The sequence below is a fragment of the Anoplopoma fimbria genome, chromosome 10 (assembly GCF_027596085.1).
Source record: "Anoplopoma fimbria isolate UVic2021 breed Golden Eagle Sablefish chromosome 10, Afim_UVic_2022, whole genome shotgun sequence".
In the NCBI taxonomy this organism is placed as follows: domain Eukaryota; kingdom Metazoa; phylum Chordata; class Actinopteri; order Perciformes; family Anoplopomatidae; genus Anoplopoma; species Anoplopoma fimbria.
In genome coordinates this window covers 20,134,614-20,156,689 of record NC_072458.1, presented here as the reverse complement: position 1 = coordinate 20,156,689, position 22,076 = coordinate 20,134,614, and the positions used below count along the sequence as shown (strand labels likewise).

At 40.8% G+C, this 22,076-nt stretch overlaps 1 protein-coding gene across 1 annotated transcript; it reads right to left on the bottom strand.

The window, feature by feature from the left end:
- Window positions 1-17,418: 17,418 nt before the first annotated feature.
- Window positions 17,419-20,711, bottom strand: med10 (mediator complex subunit 10). Its single transcript, XM_054606159.1, has 4 exons — window positions 20,461-20,711; window positions 20,302-20,385; window positions 18,710-18,812; window positions 17,419-18,246 (listed from the first exon to the last, which is right to left on the bottom strand). The coding sequence occupies exons 1-4, from the start codon at window positions 20,580-20,582 to the stop codon at window positions 18,151-18,153; spliced, it is 405 nt and encodes a 134-aa protein (XP_054462134.1). The 5' UTR covers window positions 20,583-20,711; the 3' UTR covers window positions 17,419-18,150.
- Between the last annotated feature and the right edge of the window lie 1,365 nt (window positions 20,712-22,076).

Genomic DNA, 22,076 nt, shown 5'->3' with positions numbered 1-22,076 from the left:
TCAATAAGTGTGAGTGCCATTAGGATGAACAGAAGAGTGCAAATGTGTTTTGTGTATGTGTTTTTCCGGCTGTTCTCATAAACTGCACTTTCATTCGTACAAAACCCACAGAATCAATTTGTAATGAATCCACGTAGTTGTGAGCCAGAACAGGTGACGTGGTATAAAGAGCAGCAACGTCCATGTACGGAGGAGGTCTAGGTGGACAGGTTGGTCTAAAAAACACCAAACTTTCACCCAGGAGATCGCTGTTCATGTCCCGTGTGAAACCAAATGTCAACATGTAACTTCCATACTTAAGTATTTTTCACCTCTGTAGTTATCTTAACCCAAACAAAGACGTATTTGTCATGTAACCTCGGTACTTAAAGAAACAGTGTGTAGGATTTAGTGGGATTTAAACCAAGAATCATTTTGTTTTTGTTACTTTAGATAGTGCCGTTTATATCTACATAGGGAGCGTTTCCTCTTCATGGAGTCCTCCATGTTGCACCGCCATGTTTCTACATATCCTAGATCAAACAACACTTGGCTAGAGAGGGCGTTTCATGTTATGTAGTTACCTGAAGGCCACCATAGTTCTCTGACACACTTGGAAAGGGAAGGGTGAGCAAACGGAGTATTCAGTAGGATGCAATCTGCCACCTCACCACTAGATGTCACTAAATCCCGCACACTGCTCCTTTAAGATACGCTACTCCCATAGTAATTTTTAACCCAAACGTTGACCTATTTGACTGGTAACTTTCGTATCTAAGTAAGGCCACTTTGGTAGTTATCTTAACCTAAACGATGACTTATTTGTTTCGTAACTTCCATACATAAGTAACGTCACCTTCATAGTTATTTCTAACCAAAATAAGCTTAACCAAGTAGTCTTGTTGCGTAAACCCGGCAGGGGGCTTGACTAATCACTTGTGTTGCTGGACACTCATTAGAAAACACATGAAACATAACTTTTTGGAAGATATCATATGCACTGTTGCATGATGATATGTTGGTGTATATGAGAGTATGTGTGACTGATGTATTGTAGTATTTATCATGCCTCATCTCTACCCCAGCAGCTTCTGTGAGGTCTAACTTTGTTTACCTCCATTACAGAGCAAACTCCCAGCAGGGTTGCCTGGAAAAAGGCTCATTGGAAATGTGATTTGGGTATACACACAAACAAACACACAAACAAACACACACACATACAGTGAAATGCTCCACAAACTCAATGTGCCCAGTCACTGGCTCCCAAAGTGAGGGACAGCAGGTGGTCCATTATTTTTTAGGTGGCTGAGTTCAAAAGCATCGGGGGAGTCTGAGGTTCACAGCGGAGCCTGCAGAGGAGCTGTGGACCCTCACATGTCTCGCTTTAATGTTGCCACATCAGATGTAACCACATGGCTGTATGTGGTCCGTTTGTTCCGTATTTCTGTCTGTTTGTGGCGGTCAAGCCATCTTCTTTTTCCTTACAGTGTCAGCATCCATGTCTGAATTTCTATCTACTGAGTACAATTTAGCTCACAACCTTTGGGGGAAATACTCATATTCACTTTTTATGCTGAGTGTTAAATGAGAGGATTGAAAGCAATCTAATGTCTGTACACCAAATATGAAGCTATAGCCAGCGACGGTTATCTTACCTTAGCATGAAGATCAGAAATATCAGCAGCACATAACCCTCCATAAAACCACAACTTGTCTCTTTTACACTTTGATTTTGTACTGTAAATAAACAAGATATCAGAGGTGCTTGTGCAGATTTTTGACTTTGTCACCCTTTCACTTTCCCTCTCGACTTTAACTTTTGTGTTTTTAAGTGACAACTATTGGCTAGATTGCCATAACATTTGGAACACATATTTATGTCCTCCTCAGGATGAATTGTGTTTATTTTTAAGACCCTTAACTTTTTTTCCAGCGCCATCATCAGGATAAATTTCCCTGTATTCAATTTATGACCAACTATCCCATCGGCATCAAATTACCTTTATATAAAGTGCTAATTATTAAACGTTAGCATGCTAAAAAGTTAAACTAAGACAATGAAAATGGCAAACAGTGCCTGCTAAACCCAAGCATGTTAGCATTCTGCTAAAATCAATAATTTTGATAAATAATAATGATCCCATCAAGATAATAGTGATTATCCCCATAATCGGACAGCCTTACAGAGGCCAAATGTATCTCTGGTTACTTTCAGTTTGTGGTTTAGATGGCTCTTGGGTGAACCTGTACTTTTATGTATTTTTTCTTTTAAGTCTGATCATCCTGCAGGCCTGTTGGTGTCAGATGAAAGGTTAGCTACATCAGCTTCAGGAGGTAAAAGAAGAGGGCTCCTGACCAGAAAGTTTAAGGTGTGGAACAAATTCTCCCCTCCCTCGACCGCTGTAATCAAGGTGCCCTTGTGTAAAACACCACCATCATTCTGTGGTGGAAGTAGAAGACAGTAATAGTACTACAGAGCTGCTAATGTGAGTGATAGTGGCGGTGAATGTGAAGTAGTCTATTGGAAAGCAGTGTGCATTATACATCTCCAAAACATCACAGGAGTTCTGATTGTTAAAATGAATCCCAGGTAAAGGCACACCACCATCCAGTTGGTTTCATCTTTATTATTCCAGGAACCATTGTGACATACTTCCAGCACGGGATGATATTTTCCTAGAGCGTGAATTCATGACGTCGGCGTCTAATCTATCCTCATCCTGTCCTATTCCTGTCAGGTGAACGGCATGGAGTAAAGGAGTGAGGGTGACCCATGCCTCTAAATAAAGATGCGGGACCTTTAGCAAGTCTTTACATAGACGTCATGCTGTCAGGGTTTTCTGTGAATATCATCACACATGTCAAAGCTATTTCCAGGTCTGCGCTCCTTTAAGAACCTCTAAGAGAGAAAACATGATGGCTGTTGTGCTCATTTATTTATGGATTGTGATACTTTGATGAGAAACAGAAGCAAACAGATAAAACAGCAGCAGCAGGTTTATAGGGTGTATATCCGTGATTTCGAAAAAAACAGGCTTTGAATAGCGTGAGTGATGAATATGTATGAAAAAATGTATTCCTGCAGAGTGCATGCATAACCTTTTATGCCTGTGTGTGGGTGTGAATGCACGTGTGATATTTAAGAGGATTGCTCTTGTAGTCCTGATTCTAAAGAAGGAAGAAAAAAAGAAAAAGAAAAAGAAACAATATTGGAAAACCACCTGCATTCACTGTAATACAGTCTGTACAACCATGGTAATTACAACCTGTAAACCCAGACAGATTAATTGCCTTAAATAAGCTTATGGACATGGATAAGACAGCCAGACATCCTTACCACAGCACTGCCTCTGATTTTCATTGTGTGGAGGCATGAAGAGGAAGAAAGTGGGTTAAGGGGAAAGAAAGACAAAGGCAGAGGGGCTGAAAAATTAAATGCAAAGCTGCTCGGTCTTTGGCAAAGGGATTAGTCTACAGTCCCGGCAGACTCTGAAATGATCGAAGACGCGGTTTAAGACCAAGATATCACGCGAGAATTATTATAGGGATGAATAGATTGATGTACAAGGGTCTCTGATACATATTCGCTGATGACTGTGGGTAAGGGGAATGATTGCTGGTCTGACACGTACAACCTTGACCTCATCAGCTCACTGATGTGTCAGATGAAGCTTTAACGGGATAATTACTATTTTCTGCACTTACAGTATGTCATTGCAGATGACATCAGCAGCCTTTATGTTCTACCAATTTAAAGTGTCGGCCTTTGTAATTTATATGTGTTTCAAATGTTGGTACCACAAAATCTAATTTGCAACTCCACTCAACTCTTAAAGGGGCATTCCAGAGATATTTCCCAGGTTTAGTGATGACCCGATGGTGCTTGATTAAAATATAAAGAATCACCAAAGTCATTAGAGTTCATCCTCATGGCAAAAATAAATGAGAATCCATAACATAGATGTTGGGACAGTGTGGAGCAACCCACAAACATTGCCAGCCATAGAGCCATGCCACTGTCAACATTAGGGTTGGGTATCGGTACTCGTTAACTTTGGGGCATCGACCAAAATAACCCAGTACCAAATAGTATCCAACTTTTCCAGTGAAACTATACCTGCAATCAATCCTTTTTGTGCCCGTATCACGATTTGTTTGGTTTTGCTTGCAGTCAATTGCAACAAGCGTTCACTTCTGCAGCGGAAGATATCCTGACCTTTAGTCCTCTGAAAGGGTAAAAAGCTGGATCCTACATTTCCAATATTACAAACAATTGTATTTTATTAGACTCTCCTGGCCATTGCACATCTTGTTAAAAGCGCACCTCCATAATTCCAGTTTGTATTGCAGGCTTTCTGTTTTGAAATTGTCTCATGATGAATGATCTGGGTTATTTTTTCAGACTTGACAAAACTCCTCCAGAGCCACAGAAGACATTACACCCTGGTACCCCTCATGACCAGTAAACTAGCCTTTGTGTGTGTGAAATCGATGGAGTGCCCCTTAAATTTTCTCCAGTAAAGAGACATAACGTGAGGGTGCTGGATCCTTCGCTGATTGGAACAGACTTTCTTTTTCCACATGGACTTCCCTTACACCACCTTATTTCTAAACTCTCTTAATTACTCCGCACGTGTCTGCCCTGAACAGACAAAATCGCTGACGATGTAGGAAAGTCAGCAAATTGCTTCCAGTCTAAATTTGGCCAGCTCACTACTGTGCACTTTAAAATAAAACCCCTCCTCTCCACCTCCCCATACCCTAACACTCTAGAGACTGAAGCCCAGGCAAAGCAATTATAAATTCCCTCTGTTGTACACAGGTAGAGCTGTCAGTCTCACAAGTAGGTCCACAGATGTGTGAACACACGCACACAGTCCCTGATTTTAGTGCATTGTGGTCGCATGGTGTGCAGCAGGCGTGTGAGGAAGCACCGAGGCCTACTTTCAGCTTGTCTGGAAGGATTGTTTCAGGCATGCATCATTACTGTAAGCAGGTGTTGTTGCTTCTCGCTGCTGCTTTGTTAGTTCACAGTTCTCTAAAACCGAAGGAGACACTTTCACAACCACAGGAAAAATGGGTGTCCTTTTAAACCATATCCAATCCTCATACCCACGCAAACCTAACTTATTTATGAAGCTGACTGAGTGCATTCTCTCTATAAAGTGTTTGGTTTGGGGCTTTGGAAGGTGAAAATATTGCAACTTCCATGAGAAAAAAACCTTAAATATTTGATGACCTTGTCTTTGCAGGTTTTTTTCTCAGGTCTAATGAATTCACCACTACGCTCACAGAGGTTCATTGAGGACAGCACAAATCTTAATTTCAGATTTACTTGTCCAAAGGCGGAACACTGGCATAACTAATAATTAGAATTATGTCTCAAAATGGGTCCAAGTGCAACAGTGAAGTCAAGAGAAAAAAAGCCACATCCAGTTCCATGACGTAGTGTTATGTAACTCTCGGCCCGTGACGGTCTGCCAGTCAGGACAAGCCATTAAGCCGCTCCCCCTGTGAGCTACAAGTTAACTGGGTCTAAATCTGACAGTTAAGGCTTAGCCAGGCGGCGATGCACGGACTGACTGAAAGCGGCGTCTGAGGGATGACCGGAGACTTTATGTTTTACTCTGTCGACAAGCGCACTCTGGCTCCAGCTGCAATGTGAAAGTGCACAGTGTGTGTGTGTTTGGTGAACAGCAGGTGTAGAGGGCGAAGCCCAGCAGCCGTGAAGGTAACACGCAGCAGGATTTAGGTGTTTGGGGCGCTGAGGTCTGTTGGCTGCAGCCAGTGCAACTATTATGTGACATACTGATACCAGCAGCGTTTCCTCCCTAAGCTGATACATTTCTGGATGACTTGGTGTGATTCCAGGCTAAGCTCTCCTTGGTTGTGTCCTACCAAAAACACTCCAGTGCCTTCCAAAAGACTATTACAACAGAAGGGCTGTTAAGAGTGCTGAATGAGGAGTCTGCGGTCAATCAATAGCGGTATTAAAGAGGCAATGAAAGGTGTTTTTGAGAAAGTGTGAGTCACTGCAACCACAAAGGTCCAGCCATAATGCATAACGCAGCAATAAATGGCAACCCAAAATATGATGTAGTTTGGCGTTGCAGTATGCGAGAGCCTTGGACAGACACGGAGATGCACACACATTCACTCTCACACACATACATTTGCGACTAATCTCATTATCTCTTGGCAGAGACAATATTAAAGTGAGTACGAGTGAAAAGCAGTGTGCAGGATTGTAAACTTATTCTAGCTTTACTAAGCTTTGATACGGTCGCCTTCATGACTGACTGAAACTGTTAAAGGCAGGACACGGACCATGGTCGAGGATTCATGCACGCAGACCAATCCTACCACACTGACTTAATTGAAAATAATTTTTTAGGTAGTTCAAAAATGTCATAATTACTCCGTTTTTGCTAATTAACAGTGTCTTTTGTCAGACACAATGATGATTTGCAAGATCACTATCTTATCATTACCCATGAGTAATTTCCCCAAAAAGTTCACATTTCAAGAAGTCCATCCAAAATGAACAACATCGTTCAATACAAATCTCGTAAACTTCCCCATGGAATCTAGAAGACAGCATTAAATACCCAAAGTGGAAATTAAACTCATTCATTCTGCTGGGAAGTTGAGCCACTGCGCCCGTGAGCAAACATCTGGACTTCTTCCAGAATCATTAGGAATTGATGAATTCTGCTGGAACATCTTGATCAAAAGTCATTAAGCAGGCCGTGGGCAAACATCAGCGTGATCCTCCCACCGCAGATGAGGAAAGAAAGACACGAGTTAGAAGAAAGGCAGAGAAGAAGAGAGTGGGAGACAGATAGAGAAAGAGATGAGGGGTGATTAAGCTTGTTTTGTCCATTCACTACTCTAGAATAAGTCAAGTGTAGGCAGCAGGGAGGGTTTTGGGCAGTGTGGGTTTGACTCATCCATGAGGAGGTGTGTGTGTTTGTGTGAGTGGGCATCACAGCAAAAAATGCCACGGACCTGATCAGATATCACGAGTAATTGTTTAGAGGATCCAGAGAAAAATAATAAAGTGGTTTATCAGATTACCACAGGTCTCTCTATAACACCTTGGGCTTTTAGGTCGGGTTTTGCACCAATTTCCTGGTTCTTTTTTGTCTCTCATATTTTTTTGGGGCCATACTGAACACTTTGTAAGAGAAAGCGCATGTTGGAGATTCACAAATGTCTGTCAACACACTGAAAAGACTTAAGCTCTTAATACATTATTGGTGGTTCAGGCTGAGGACGGTCTTTTACAGAATCTATGCAGGTGTATGTAGGGTCTAGCACGATTTTTTGGGGTCCTGCTTAGCTCTATTTCAAGCCTTGAGAGAGAATTATGTTGAAGCAACCCGTTCTCATTCACAGGGCGTCAAATGCCGACACTTTGTCATGCCCCTAAGCGTCTGATACAGATGAACAAGGCATCCTTTAGCGTCTGTGTGAGACCCACCGGGCTTTCCTGTAACTACAGTGCGAACCCATCTGCATCATTAGCAGACGCTAAGAGAAAATAACACCAGGAGTGTGATGACATAAAGGCAGATGGGGTTGAAAAAAACTACCAGGAGGCTGCTGTGAGAGACCGAAGTCCCAGTGTTATGAGTTATTTTGAAGTCACATGTTTTCCGTACTTATGTTATGTTGTTTACGCCTTAGTTTATGTTCATATTTGTAGCCCAACTATGATGTTTTTTCCTGAAACGAACTAAGTGGTTTTGTTGCCTAAATTGCTTAGAGCTTCATAGTTTGACGCTCTGGGCAACCCAGTGCGTTAGAAAGTGACGCAAAGGGTCCTGACCTAGCGACCAATTTAGGATGAGACTGGTTGGTTTGGGTCAGGTTTTAAAAGAGTGTAAGTGTTGGGCATTTAGTTGTGATGGTAAAGGTTAGGCTGATGGGTTAAGGAATGCATAATGTCAATCAGTGTCCTCACAAGAAGAGAAGTTCAGGGTTGTGTGGGTGGTGTGTGTCAGAATCAGAGAGTAGCTACATAGCTGCTACTGGTGTTTTATGATGTTGGTGTCACATAATAGCCCCCCAGCTAGACTTTGAATTAGACTACTGGGAAGACCCCACCCTGTCCCAACACACACACACACACACACACACACACACACACACACACACACACACACACACACACACACACACACACACACACACACACACACACACACACACACACACACACACACACACCAGGGAGTTCACACACGGCTTCACTCTCACATTCTTTAGGCCGCTATGGGATCAAACTGTATGCACAAGTGACTGCGCTTGCAAATATGCGCACACAAGCACACAACAAAATACACGCACGCACTGAAGACACGAAAAAAATGCATTGACGCAAAACAGCTGAGCAGAACAAGAATCCACACACACACACACCAATCCACGCACTGCAGACAGTGATTAATGAGCTTTTGTTGGTGCTGTGTAACACCACATCTGCTGCCACGAGCCGGAAACAATATGGCCCACTTGGCCCATAATATAGTGGCCAGTTGTAATGAAACACACACACACATACACACATGCACACACACTTCTGCCCTCATTATGCTGGTGGCAACCTCATTTTGTCCCAAACCACCCCCTCTCCTACTAACACACACACATGACCCCTGCTAACACACACATATGCCCATTATACGTTTTGTATCCATCATCCCCCCACCAAAGAAACCAGGACAGCCAGCATCCCTAAGAACTCCCAGAATGCTGCATTCAGGGTTTTTAACAAAGACTCCCCTCTGATTGTGACCTGCTGATGGTCACTCTGTTCACCATAACATAAACCAAAACCATAATACTTCTCATTACATGTTGCTTTTCTGCAAAAAAAAAAAGCATTAAAGTGCCTTGATAAGAACTATGAACTGATAAAATCAACAGAGAAAGCCTTAAAATTTAATCACATGATTACAAAAGCCGGACAAACCCAACAGATTTCTTTCTGCATGTTTTTGTCTGGATCATCTGGAGACACAATCAGATTTAGGACCAGAGAGTTTTGCCATTTTCATCTCCCAGTCTTCTCCCCTTCTTGCATCCATGCAGCCCTCTTGATTTATATAGCGCTGGTTTGTCATCAGCTGTGCGGAGGTGGAAGTTTGTGTGACGTAACATGTGGCCAGGTCACCTTGTGTGTGGTGGGGTGTGTGCTGCACGTTTGTTGGGAGGGGGGGACCAGCTTGGCATTTATGTGACGGCCTCTGTGGGGGTCACATCAGACGGCAGATCTTAAAGCCAAATGGTGAAACAAAGGCAAGGCGTGGCTGTGAGTTTTATGGAGCCTGGCGTGTGTGGGTGTGTGTGTGTGTGTGTGTGTGTGTGTGTGTGTGTGTGTGTGTGTGTGTGTGTGTGTGTGTGTGTGTGTGTGTGTGTGTGTGTGTGCGTGTCCATAGGGATAAAAGAGACACCCTGAGGACAATTGAGGTTGTGTGTAGCAGCTGACTATAGGAGAAATTATTCAAGAAACAAATTAACATTTCACTGGACCATTTGGGACGCCGCCTATTAATCTCACATGGCTATCTTAAAACGATCTGCAGCATTTTCATTTAAATACATTCTGTTTCCCTATTAGAGACTATAATTCAGCATTGATTCAACCTGAAGATTTGTATTTTTTCATTTTCTCAATTTACTAATTGATCGTCTGGTTTATAAAATGTCAGAAAATAATCAAACATGCCCATCCCTTGCAATTTCAGAGAGCCCAACGTGACATCTTTATGTTGCTTAGTTTGTCCAACCCACAGTCAGAAACCCAAAGAGATCCAGTTTTAGTTCATTTAAAACAAATAAAAGCTGTAAATCATCATATTTGAGAAGTTGAAACTGGGTAATATTTGTCATTTTCGCTTGAAAAATGACTTAAATAATGAATTATTTATAATAATAGCCACCAATACATTTTCAGTTCATTGACTTATTGATTATTGTACCAATCAGTCACAGCTCGCTAGTAAGAGAGCAGAAGCCGCTCCGGCGACGATAACTTGCTAGTTAGCTAGGTTGCTTGTCCTTCTCCCAAGAGGCGAGGAGTGAGGTGAAGAGACAGTTAGCTAGCTGGCTAACTAGTTAGCTGTACACTAGTTAACTAGCTTGCTAATTCCACCATGTTTTTATGCTACACTGGTTACAGAAAATGAGCCGAACAAAGTTGTCACTTGTTTGGTTATAGCAATTTGCTTTCCTACACTATGACAATGTGTTAAAAATTCCCTAATTTATTCTGGCTCTCTATGCTTGCTAATCCACTGCTCGTATTAGTTGTTACGGCAAAAACTTCCCCTCAGTGAGTCCACGACTTGCCTTAAGTCAGTTTAGTTTACACTGATGTTAACCTGCTATAATGGTAGCACTGGCAACAGTACACATAAAAATGGCCACTGTTCTGTCCATCCTAGCATTTGGATTTGAGTGGAAATGGTCCATTGTACTCCTACTCTATTTCTATAGGTATGTTGCTGTTAAATAAAGACAGACAGATTCAAACAAATTCAAATACAAGACAAACAGTATTTGAAACAAAGAGATTAGAACAGCAAACATAGAACGGAGGAACAATTCCCCCCAGCACTCGTCTTGATACCCTGAAAACACACGGCCTCAGGGCAAAACAGCCTCTGGCAAACACCTGTATCATAATAGCTGTTGTAAAAATGTGAGAATCTCCACCGATTGTCTTCCCATGCATTGTTTAAAAGAGGACAAAATCATTTTGGAGCTCTGCGGTGCATCGGAGGGAGTCCTGCACAAGTACAGTAAATCATAACTACGAGTATGATGGCTCGCTGACTTGTAATCACACGGTGAAAGCGGGTGATGATAAATGATCGATTTCCTCTTTTATCTTTGTAATGAGCAAGGTGTAAACATTATAGCTGGATAAGGCCCTCCCAGCACCCTTGCGCTCTGTTGTGCACGCCATTAACACACACGGGGAAACGGATACGCAGATATACACACAGACGTCTCGCATTCTCACCGCTAACATTTAACGACAAGAGAGAAAGAGTAGGGCTGTCTACAGACGCGGATAATTAAACCAGAGGGAAATTATAACAACTCTCCCCCTCCTACCCCTGCCTTCTCAATTTCTTTTTTCTCAGTCTCTGTCTTGTTCACTGACACGCTTACTGCTTGTCAGCAAATCAGCCCGACTGCAGATGAAAATGGCAATCCGAAAAAAGGGGAAAAAAGGAAGAAAGTACGCATGCCGGAATTTGGGGCCACAAAGCGCGGATGAAAGTAATATTTATCTTTCTATTAAACTTCCATCTGTTGTATTTCGTTTAGCTCAGTCATTCAAATGCTGCTTTTGATGGGTGCTCTGCTGCGGCAGGTGCGTGGAGCATCGTGCAGCAGATATCATTGGGCTAATTTATAGTTTTCATTTAGCGTCTTTATCACCTCATTATTGGCCATTACGCACACTAACACACACACACACACACACACACACACACAAACCAGCACTGGCCCCCCTGAGAGGTTACAAAAGGTGCAATAGTCATGCTGCTCACTAGCCTTTTGTGTTGTGTGCCTCATTACTGTTTGCAACACAATCGGGCCCCGCTCACCTCCGCAGCAGGGCTCTCAGGCTTGACTCACGCTGCCTATGCATGCATGTATACGGGGGTGTGTGTGTGTGTGTGTGTGTGGAGCTAATGGATGTGCAGAGAGCGGTGTGTAGGAGTGTAACTCCTGATGTGATTCATATCTGAGCCCTGCTCTACTGTAGAATCACCAACACAAATCAGCTGTGATGAGACAGGGCCTATTACACAAACACACACACACACACACTTTTAACGTTCGCCATAGAGCACTTGGACACACACACACACACACACACACACACACACACACACACACACACAGCACACACACACACACACACACACAACGTTCGCCATACAGCACTTGGACACACACACACACACACACACACACACACACACACACACACACACACACACACACACACACACACAGAAAAGGCCATTGTCCAGAGAGGAGAGAGAAAGGGTGGGTGACGGCTAATGGGAGGGGTGTTTCCATGGTGACCAGGGCGACAGAAGGGAGAGGGGGTCCGCCTCCTGACCTTCATTGAGGTGAATGGCTATCACTAAGCTGAGGCAAAGACCGCCAGTAGTCACAATGCTAGATACAAGAGCGAGGAAGAGAGCGACCAGCAGCCGAGGAAGAGACCATCATGGCTGTGGGCCGTGTGAGCTTCAGCGGTTAGTCTGAGGCACTTAGCATTAGCATCAGAAAGGCATTATGCTAATGGCATCAAAGGCAGCAGCCCCCGCCTTTGTGTTTCCTGGGCCGACCCAAGGGCAAGGGAGGATTTTTACATTTCAACCGCCGTTCCAGCCCTAAACTCACCAAAGCATTTGCATGAAGATAAAATAAAATAGAATAGGAAAGAAATGTGATGCATTACACAAAACGATGAAGCACGGCCGAGCTTCTAAAGGTCCACAGACACTGAGAGGAAAGGCTTCAAGGCTGGTGGGTGAAACAAGCTAAACTCTGTACAAGTGAAATCAAACGTCAGGACAACCATGTTTCCTACGAAATGACGTTCCCATCAAACTAAACTGCACTCTTAATTACATTTAGAGTATTTCTTCTCAGATTACGGTTAAATTGAAACAAAACTCAAAGAAACTACATTGGTGAGGATAAGTACAAAAAACACAATAGTTTGGCTTAAAAGACTCTGAAATTGAAATAAATCAAAGCAATAGCTCAACATAAGGACTTGGTTAGGTTTTGGCAACAAAAGTACTTGAAAAATTGACCTTCGCTGACTCTTTTGAAAGTTATTTGTGATGCGTCAAAAATGTGTTTCCTTCAAAACTTAATTCCCGATGCAATTTTGTTGTAAAGAGAAGCAATTTTTTCAGGAGACAGGGCGGTCCAGGTGTTGAAAATCTCATCAAAGACTCATTGACATTTGTGATAATGCCATTACTGAAAATCCCAACAAGCATTATAATCTTGCTCAACAGTTTGTGGTGCCTCACCTCATTAAAAAAAGCGTTGTCTTTCTTAATTCTCTTTTCATGGGCTTTTAATGTGCACCACTCCCCACAAGCCCAACGCCTTTCCAGTATTCTTTGAGTTCCTTGTTGTTACTTTGGCTGTTTTCTTTCTCCGTCTCTGTGTGTGCTTGTCGGTCATTCCCCTCCTGCTGCCAATCAACCTGCAGACCTGCAATCCATCTACTCATCAAGCTCCTGCAGTGTATTGATCCCCGCTCTACACTGTGGCCTTCACCAGATCGTTCAGTTACACAAAGTGGTGATAACGCTACAGCCCAAAATAAAGTGCTCACATCCAGTTCCTTCTTGTGTTTACGTTAATTTGTGTCTGCCTGTTTGCCTCAGGCTCATAACCTTCCTGTGATTCCAATCTCCCAGTCCTCTTTACCTGCCCTGCTCCACTGCAACCCCAACTCAACTTCCCCCTACTCACTAAGGTTTCTTAACAAATTCATTGAGCTGTTGCCAGACGCTGTTGTGTTCTGCTTTTTGCAGGTTAAACGTCTCCCAGCGTGACATACTGATGTCCCTCCATTTGAGAGCTGATGCACCTTGATGCTAACAAAAGGAGACAAACCAGGGAGGACAATGAGGCCTAGGAAGCTACAGTTGGTCTAATTGTCAGGGATAAAAAGAGGACTAGAATATTTTACACAGAAGCAATCTTACTTTGAAGAGATTTCATTCAAGTAAAAGTACTTGAATGAAACTCAGATAAAAAAATAAAAAAGTAGGTCAGTTAAAATGTACTGCTTACTTATATGAGAATATCTTAAGGGTGCATTAACATGTCAGCGTACTCACTTGGAATAGCAATAGCCAACAATACATATTCCTTTGCTATCGATTGCAGCCTGTGAATGCAACTGATCATCAATTATGAATATACATCCGCCTTCCTCAGTGTAGCCTGGGGGGGGGAGAGGTGACAATATAGGTCATTAGGCTCTGTGCAGAGTCAAGCACCTTTTTTGATACAAGGCTTAATTAAAATACATGTATAGTTAGATCAGGCATAAACAAATATTTAATTAATTTGCATTACAAGAGGATCAGCTAAGCAAAACATAATGGTAATTAAATTGGAGGATGTTTGTCTTGGGATAACTAGCTGCATGCTAATTGTTTAATGCGTTTCTTTGACCGGAACAATGTTTTCAGGGAATTTAATTAACTATTTAGAGACTGCAAAGTGAACTGCTCACCTGATACCACACCAAACATTCCTTCACCATGTGATACCTGCAGGACAAAGACAGCGCTGGCTCTACACCCTTGCCTTTTGTTTTTGAAAAAGCAATTTGTTGAGAGGCCCATGTACACCATGAAATTGGAGAATGGAGGGCTCTTCTAGCAGACAAAAATGAAATCTCTCAAGAAGATCTGGCTGTTACAGTATTTACTCCACCCAGCGTGTTATATGAACTCTGTCCTCTTGCAGTAGAGCACCCTTCAAGCCAATGAGAATGACTAATAACAGAAGGGAAAGAGAGCCCACCTCCATGTTTTTCAATGCATCAATCTGTTTTGGAAAATGCTGGAAAAGAAGAGAGAAAAAAAACAGTTGCCCTTGAAAAAGTCATAAGAATGAAACTAAAGGAAGATGATATTTGATCGGGGGCCTGAGAGCACAAAGAGAGGAGGTGAATGGAGGGAAGAAAAGGAGGAGAGAGAAAGACTCAGTCACCTTGGATGAGTCATCCAACACACCTCAGCACTTCATACTGAGAGACATTTACCGTACAATACCCTCTCCTTCTCCGTTTAGTCAAGCATCATGACAAACATCCCGCGCACACACACACACAGAGTGTCACCCTTGTGACAGCAATGTCACAGTGAGCAGACACAATCGCAAACTGGATAATAACAGCATTTAATTTAATTCCTCACCCTTCCGAATTGGCTTGTTATTGGATTGAAAGGGTGCCCTTGACCAGCGCCGCTGTGACTCGCTGCAGTGAGGATGTTCGTCATCCGGAGCCAGAGAAGCGTGGTCAAAGGGTAAAGAAATAAGCCAGAAACGAAGAGCAGAGGAATAGAGCGTTGGATGAGGGTCAAGGTACATCCTCATTGAAAGACTGCATTGACGTGTCTGTTCGTTACTGACGTCACGCTCCAAATGTGTTGCGACTCCTTTTAGCTAAAGATGCTTTAAAATGGTGATGCATCGTCCTGCTAGTGTTGATTTGTCTGTTTCTATTTGGGCCTGTTCTGGTTGACAACGCTTTGGATTGAGTCTAATTCTCTTTTGTTGTAAAATCATTTAAAAGGATAAAAACAGATACTTAAATAATGGCATGAACATGGGAATACAAATGATGAATACAAAAGAAAAGTACCTGCACACTGGAATCACACTTTTTTTTTATGAACAAACTGAATAAAGCTTTCTTTTGTATTCCTTCGTTTTTTGTATCTACCACCTATCCCACGGGTTTTGTCTGTCACAACCTGGCTCAAGGCTGGACAAATGAGGGGAGACTACACATCAGTTGTATCTAAAAAATAAATTTGTTTTACTATGAATAAAATCGAAATTAGCGAAATGATAAACTATGTATAACAAAACCAAACAGGATGGAAGCCAGGAGAGAGAGAGAGAGAGAGAGAGAGAGAGAGAGAGAGAGATACTTTTAATTGAATTCATTATACAGACATTGGAGATTGATCTCTATCTTCTCATTTTACTCAAGATAGCAAATGAGTTTATTTCCAAAACAAAAAGAAACTACTCCTTTAAAAAGCAAGAGTTTAAAGAGTAAGTTTTTAATATTCCACAATAAGGCTGTAAGTATCAACCAGTTAATATTTTATACTTTTTCAGTACATGCAAGATCTAAAAAGCAGGTTGAGAAACAGAATTGTTTGGATGCAAATGTTTCATCCGGGACTCCTCCTCCGATAAAAGATGGAAGCTGAGACCTCACTGAACAAGCGCTGACTAAACGAGACTCGTGTTCGGTAATCCTCTGGGAAGAGTGACGTATCACTTCTCTGCATAGATCACAAACCAATAACAGTCTCATTTCCCTCCTTCTTTCTCCCAGAGGACCGGCCTCCAGGGGTCAGAGGGGGGGGTGTCGCCGTGGTTACACCTCTAGAAGGAGGAGGCGTGGTGGGCCGTAACCTGCCTGATGACGCGGCCCTGTCTCCAGAGCATCTGTCTGTCTCCTATAGACACACACACACACACACACACACACACACACACACACACACACACACACACACACACACACACACACACACACACACACACTAACACAGGCCGGCTATGGTTACAATGCAAGACATTCTGGAGGAGACACTTGAGCTGAGTGTCATCATGTCAGCTGGTGGCCCACTGACACATTGAGCCACGTTAAGGTATTTTATTTTGAAAATCATCTTGATTCATGGGCTTTTAGAAGAATCTCACATATTTATCCTTTTTTTATATGGACAATATAATAAAAAATATATAATAAAAATGTATCCATCCCGATCCAACTATACATTTATTATGTGAAGCGTTGTATCTTAAAAGGGTGCTTAAATCTGTAGAGAGCCTCATGACCTATATTGTCAACTCTTTACCCCATAACATTTTTTTTCCTATATATACTGTACTTTAATAGCATTAGTTTCAGCAGTTGTCAGTGGGAATATTCTTTAGTATTTTGGTAATTTTTTATCCCTGAAAATAAGATTTTAGAGGGAATATGTACTCGAGTACAGGAATACTTGCATTTTTAATGAAATAGTCAAATATTAAAATGACATTTCTTGTTGGCAAAAGCCTTTCCCAAAGGCAGTCACTAGAATGAACAGTTAACATCAGTTAAGTTACTCTATATACTTGATATTTTATTGTTTAAGTATACCGTATTTTTGTAACATGTACATACATATCACTGCCAAATATAAATCTTAGTAGCTGTATGTACTCAACATACTGTAAACTGAAATGTATACATGCATATACATATCATGTATATTAAGCAACCTGGTACATTAATGATTTAATATTTATTTTAGCATAGTTGCACTCTGCACCATTGCACTATTTTATTATTGTTTACAATATAAAAACACAGCCTGACTAACAGATATTGTACGTTGTTTATGAATACCATATATATATATTTATATTCTTTCTTTACTCTTGTACATCTTTGTTGTCATGTTTTTAACTGTATTTTTATTTCTGGGAACGTGCAATGAGAGCAAAATACAAAAAATACTCGATACATATTATCTTATATGGGACGAATAATTCTGTAAAATTGAGGCAGAAGTGACTTCTTTGATTAAATCTGCTGTCTGTAATGAAACAAAGTCAAAAACACAGAACCAGTCCAACAAGGATCATTTAATAACAAAAAAAATATTATAATACAAACAAGTAACAAATAAAGAGTGGACTCATTTCTGACCACGTCAAGTGATCAGGCACAGAATTACCATCGAAGAGCATTTGCATTCAATAATTGTGGCCATTAGAAACCTGAGCTCGATACAAAATGTCATGAACTGTGTTGTGGTACAAATGCATGTTGCACAAGGATTAGGAAGCATTACAAAAGGTAAAGTCTAAGAGTATAAATTTACTGTATGTACATCTGATGGGAGTAACTTCCTTCAATGCAGAATCAGATGAGTGCCTCGCAGCTCCTGAACATTTTCTTCTGTACATTTGGGAGTTGTGGAAATTGCCTCTGCTGCCCACTGAGTGCCCATGCATCAACAGGACATTAAAACAAATGTGTCTCCTGGCAACAAAACAACCCAGGGCTGAAAATGATCGGTTTCGCTTCTATACTATTCCCACTTTTCTTTAAATTGAGTTTAAATGGAGAGACGGGTCAGGATTGGCTGAGTCACGCTGTTGAGCAGAAATTAAAACCTCCTTCCTCGGGGTCCTTAGTCAGCAACAGCATCACAATATTTACGAAAAATAATAATGGGTGTTTTTTTTTTTTATCATATTCTGCAGGCGACCACAGTGGAACCTGCTTGGTCAAACTCCATTCAGGCTTTCAGATGAAAGGTCACAGGCTGAAGGTCAGGGGTCACGTTGCAGCAGTCACTAGGAGGGGGCATCTTCTCCGTGTATAGCCTTGTACTTTACCATCTCCTCTGGAAAGACTTTGCCGAGCTCGGAGATTAGAAGGCTTTTGAATTTCTGTAATAAAAGACAAAACAACAGTCGAGGTTGGTTTATTATGGAAACTGATAATAACTAGTTTTCTTTTCATGTAGAAGATAATAAACTCATGAATGTCTATGTCAAGGACACAGAAATGTTGATCAGACCAAACAAATCCGCCCTGTGCTCAATTGCATTAAGAAATAAAAGGAAAAATGTATCAAATAACTGATTTGTGGAGCAGAACTTTTTCTGAACCACAAAAAGATTCAAGCATTTTGTCCAAGTACAGTTCATTAATCAGCTGCTTTACAGAGACTGACTTGAGGACACAACTCTTTGTATAATGAAGATGATCCTTGAAAAGGGACATTTTTATCTTTTCAGAAATTCCTAAATTTGCTTTGGCGCATTTAATCAGTGAAACAGTTTGCCGGCTCTGTTTATTCTTGCCGTGTCATTGGTGGGGAATCTGAGCGACCATGGCACAATCGCTTACCGTCATAGTGTCAATCTTCCCTTTGACCTGCTCGTTCCTCGCCAAGGCCCTCTCCAGACATTCCTTGGTGTACAGCTGAGGGTTTCGACCTTGGTCAATGTATCTACAAACACAAGGCATGATATCAGTGGAGTGGACTAGGATGAAGCGTTGAAGCACAGGGATTTAGGAATTCCATTAGTTCAATCTGGGAGCTTGGCTCTTGGTATAGTCAAAAGGCACATTCCAAAATACATGAGACTAGAGTTTTTCTAAACCGAGTGGGGTTTTTGATTTGGTATACATTTAAGTTTTGATTGCTTATCCTATCTCCAGGCCATGGTCAAGCCCTACACCCCCGCCCGACCACTTCGCTCTGCTGCCTCGGGGCGACTGGTTGCCCCGTCGCAGCTTTTTTCTGTCCTGGCCCCTCAGTGGTGGAATGAACTCCCCACTGACGTCAGGACAGCAGAGTCGCTGCCCATCTTTAGGCGCAGGCTGAAAACTCACCTCTTCAAGAAGCACTACCCTGAGCCTTCCTCGTAGCACTTATTGTATTCGTATTAGTTTGTTGCACTTATTGTATTCACTTACTGTATTTGTATTAGTTGTTGCACTTATTGTATTCACTTATTGTATTAGTTTGTTGCACTTATTGTATTCGTACTTACTTGTAGTTTATTGTTTAGTTTGTTGCACTTATTGTATTCGTATTAGTTTGTTGCACTTATTGTATTCATATTAGTTTGTTGCACTTATTGTATTTGTATTAGTTTGTTGCACTTATTGTTTTCGTAGTAATTTGCTTCTGCACTGTACTTTTGCTCTGGTTTATGCTTTTAGATGCTTGTTTAAGAAAGGAGATGCACTTATGACTTCTGGTGACTAGTAGTTCTCTTGAACACCTATGTTGAATACACTTATTGGATAAAAGCGTCTGCTAAATGACTGTAATGTAATATAATGTGTTGTTATTTCAGCAACTAAGAAGTGTGGCACCAGCATGGTGGATAAATAAATGTGTTTTTCTATAATATATGTATGCCGAATTTAAAAGTGGCTCACAAGCAACCAGATTAGAAGTAAAAAAATATGCATGACCCATTCCCAGATTGCCTACAAGGAGTGAAAGTGTTAAATCATCAGAATTCTGAATGGAGTCTGGCTTTGTTGCACTTATTGTATTCGTATTAGTTTGTTGCACTTATTGTATTCTTTATTTGTTGCACTTATTGTATTCGTATTAGTTTGTTGCACTTACTGTATTCGTATTAGTTTGTTGCACTTATTGTATTCGTATTAGTTTGTTTCTGTACTTTTGCTCTGGTTTATGCTTTTAGATGCTTGTTTAAGAAAGGAGATGCACTTATGACTTGTTATTGTTGTTGACTTGAAATTGTTATTTCAGCAACTAAGAAGTGTGGCACCAGCATGTGTTTTTCTATAATATATGTATGCCGAATTTAAAAGTGGCTCACAAGCAACCAGATTAGAAGTAAAAAAATATGCATGACCCATTCCCAGATTGCCTACAAGGAGTGAAAGTGTTAAATCATCAGGATCCTGAATGGAGTCTGGCTGTGCCGTAAAGCAGTCTGACAGCCTGGACTCACTCAAACACCTCCAGAGGGACGTTGATCTCGTGGAGCTGCTGGCGACACTTCTCGATGTCCTGCAGTCCGGATATCATGAAGTTCCTGAGGACACACAAACAGGTAAACACGCTGCTTTTTGGCATATTCATGTTTTTACGACACTTCCTCTCGACTCACAGCTTCTGGTTCAGTCCCGTCTGGCTGCTGGGCTGGAAGTCGCTGACGATGATCCCCAGCTGTCGAATATTCTCGATGAACTTCTCCAGATGCTCCTCCAGATTATCAAACTTCTCCGCCATCTTTACTGACTGCAGAATAAATAGAAAACACGCCGTTTAGAAGCCTGCTTTTTTAGTCGCTGTCGTGCTCTACGGCAGTCAGACCGCCGACGTGCTTTACGGCAATGGAACAGCCAATCGCTGCGGGGTGCTGGTCGGTCGCCACGGTAACCAGCAGTGACGGAGTGTCGTTAACTGACTGTTTGGGACTCAAAGTGTCGTGATGACAGTTCTTTGTCAAAACCTTAAACTGAGCTGAGTTCATTACAGAAGGACTTGACTGCATGGAAAGCAGTGTTGTACAATTACTATATCAGATAAGATAAGATAAGATAAAATAAAAAATAATCCTTTATTATAGTATTTTAAATAAGTAAGTAAGAAAAATAAAAAATCCACAATAACTAAAAAAAAAATCTTAGAAATACAGACAGAATAAATGTTAAGATAAGATAAGATAAAATAAGAAAATAAGATAATAAAATAAGATAAGATAAGAAAATAATCTTTATTATAGTATTTTAAATAAGTAAGTAAGTAAGTAAGAAAAATAAAAAATCCACAATAACTAAAAAACAAAATCTTATAAATACAGACAGAATAAATGTTAATAAATGTTAAGATAAAATAAGATAATCCTTTATTATAGTATTTTAAATAAGTAAGTAAGAAAAATAAAAAATCCACAATAACTAAAAAAAAAATCTTATAAATACAGACAGAATAAATGTTAATAAATGTTAAGATAAAATAAGATAATCCTTTATAATAAATGTATTAGTCCCGCAGCGGGGACATTTACAGGATTACAGCAGCATAGATATAGTGCAAACAATTGGTACATAGTAGAAAAAACAAAAAAGTATTTAAAATAAGTAAGTAAGTAAGAAAAATAAAAAATCCACAATAACCAAAAAAGAATCTTAGAAATACAGACAGAATAAATGTTAATAAATGTTAAAGGTTTACTGATTTTAGTCACATTGAGAATATATGTTGAATCATAATGGGAGAGTATGTTAATATGTTTCATAAATCGAAAATACTTTTTGTTTCAAAGCCAGCATGTCTCACCCAGCTACATTGTATTATTACTATGTACAGTACCAGTCAAAAGTTTGGACATAATATTAATATTGAAGACATCCAAACTATGAAGGAACACATATGGAATTATGTGGTAAACAAACAAATGCTCAACAAACCAGAATATGTTTTATATTTTACATTCTTCAAAGTAGTTGAATGAGAAGGTGTGTCCAAACTTTTGACTGGTACTGTGTGACTAAATGTACATACACAGCACAGTATTTACATACCGCCGATTTACAAATATGTTAGTGTGAATTTCAAACATAATTTACAACAATGCAATATATAACTGCAATTCAACTCTACATCTTAAATCACACACCTGATGAGGGAACATTTAACCCCTAAGTCTGACAAATGCCTGGACACTGGCCTACATTTAGTCTTATTATCAATCTCTTAATATCTAAATAAGGAAGAGGC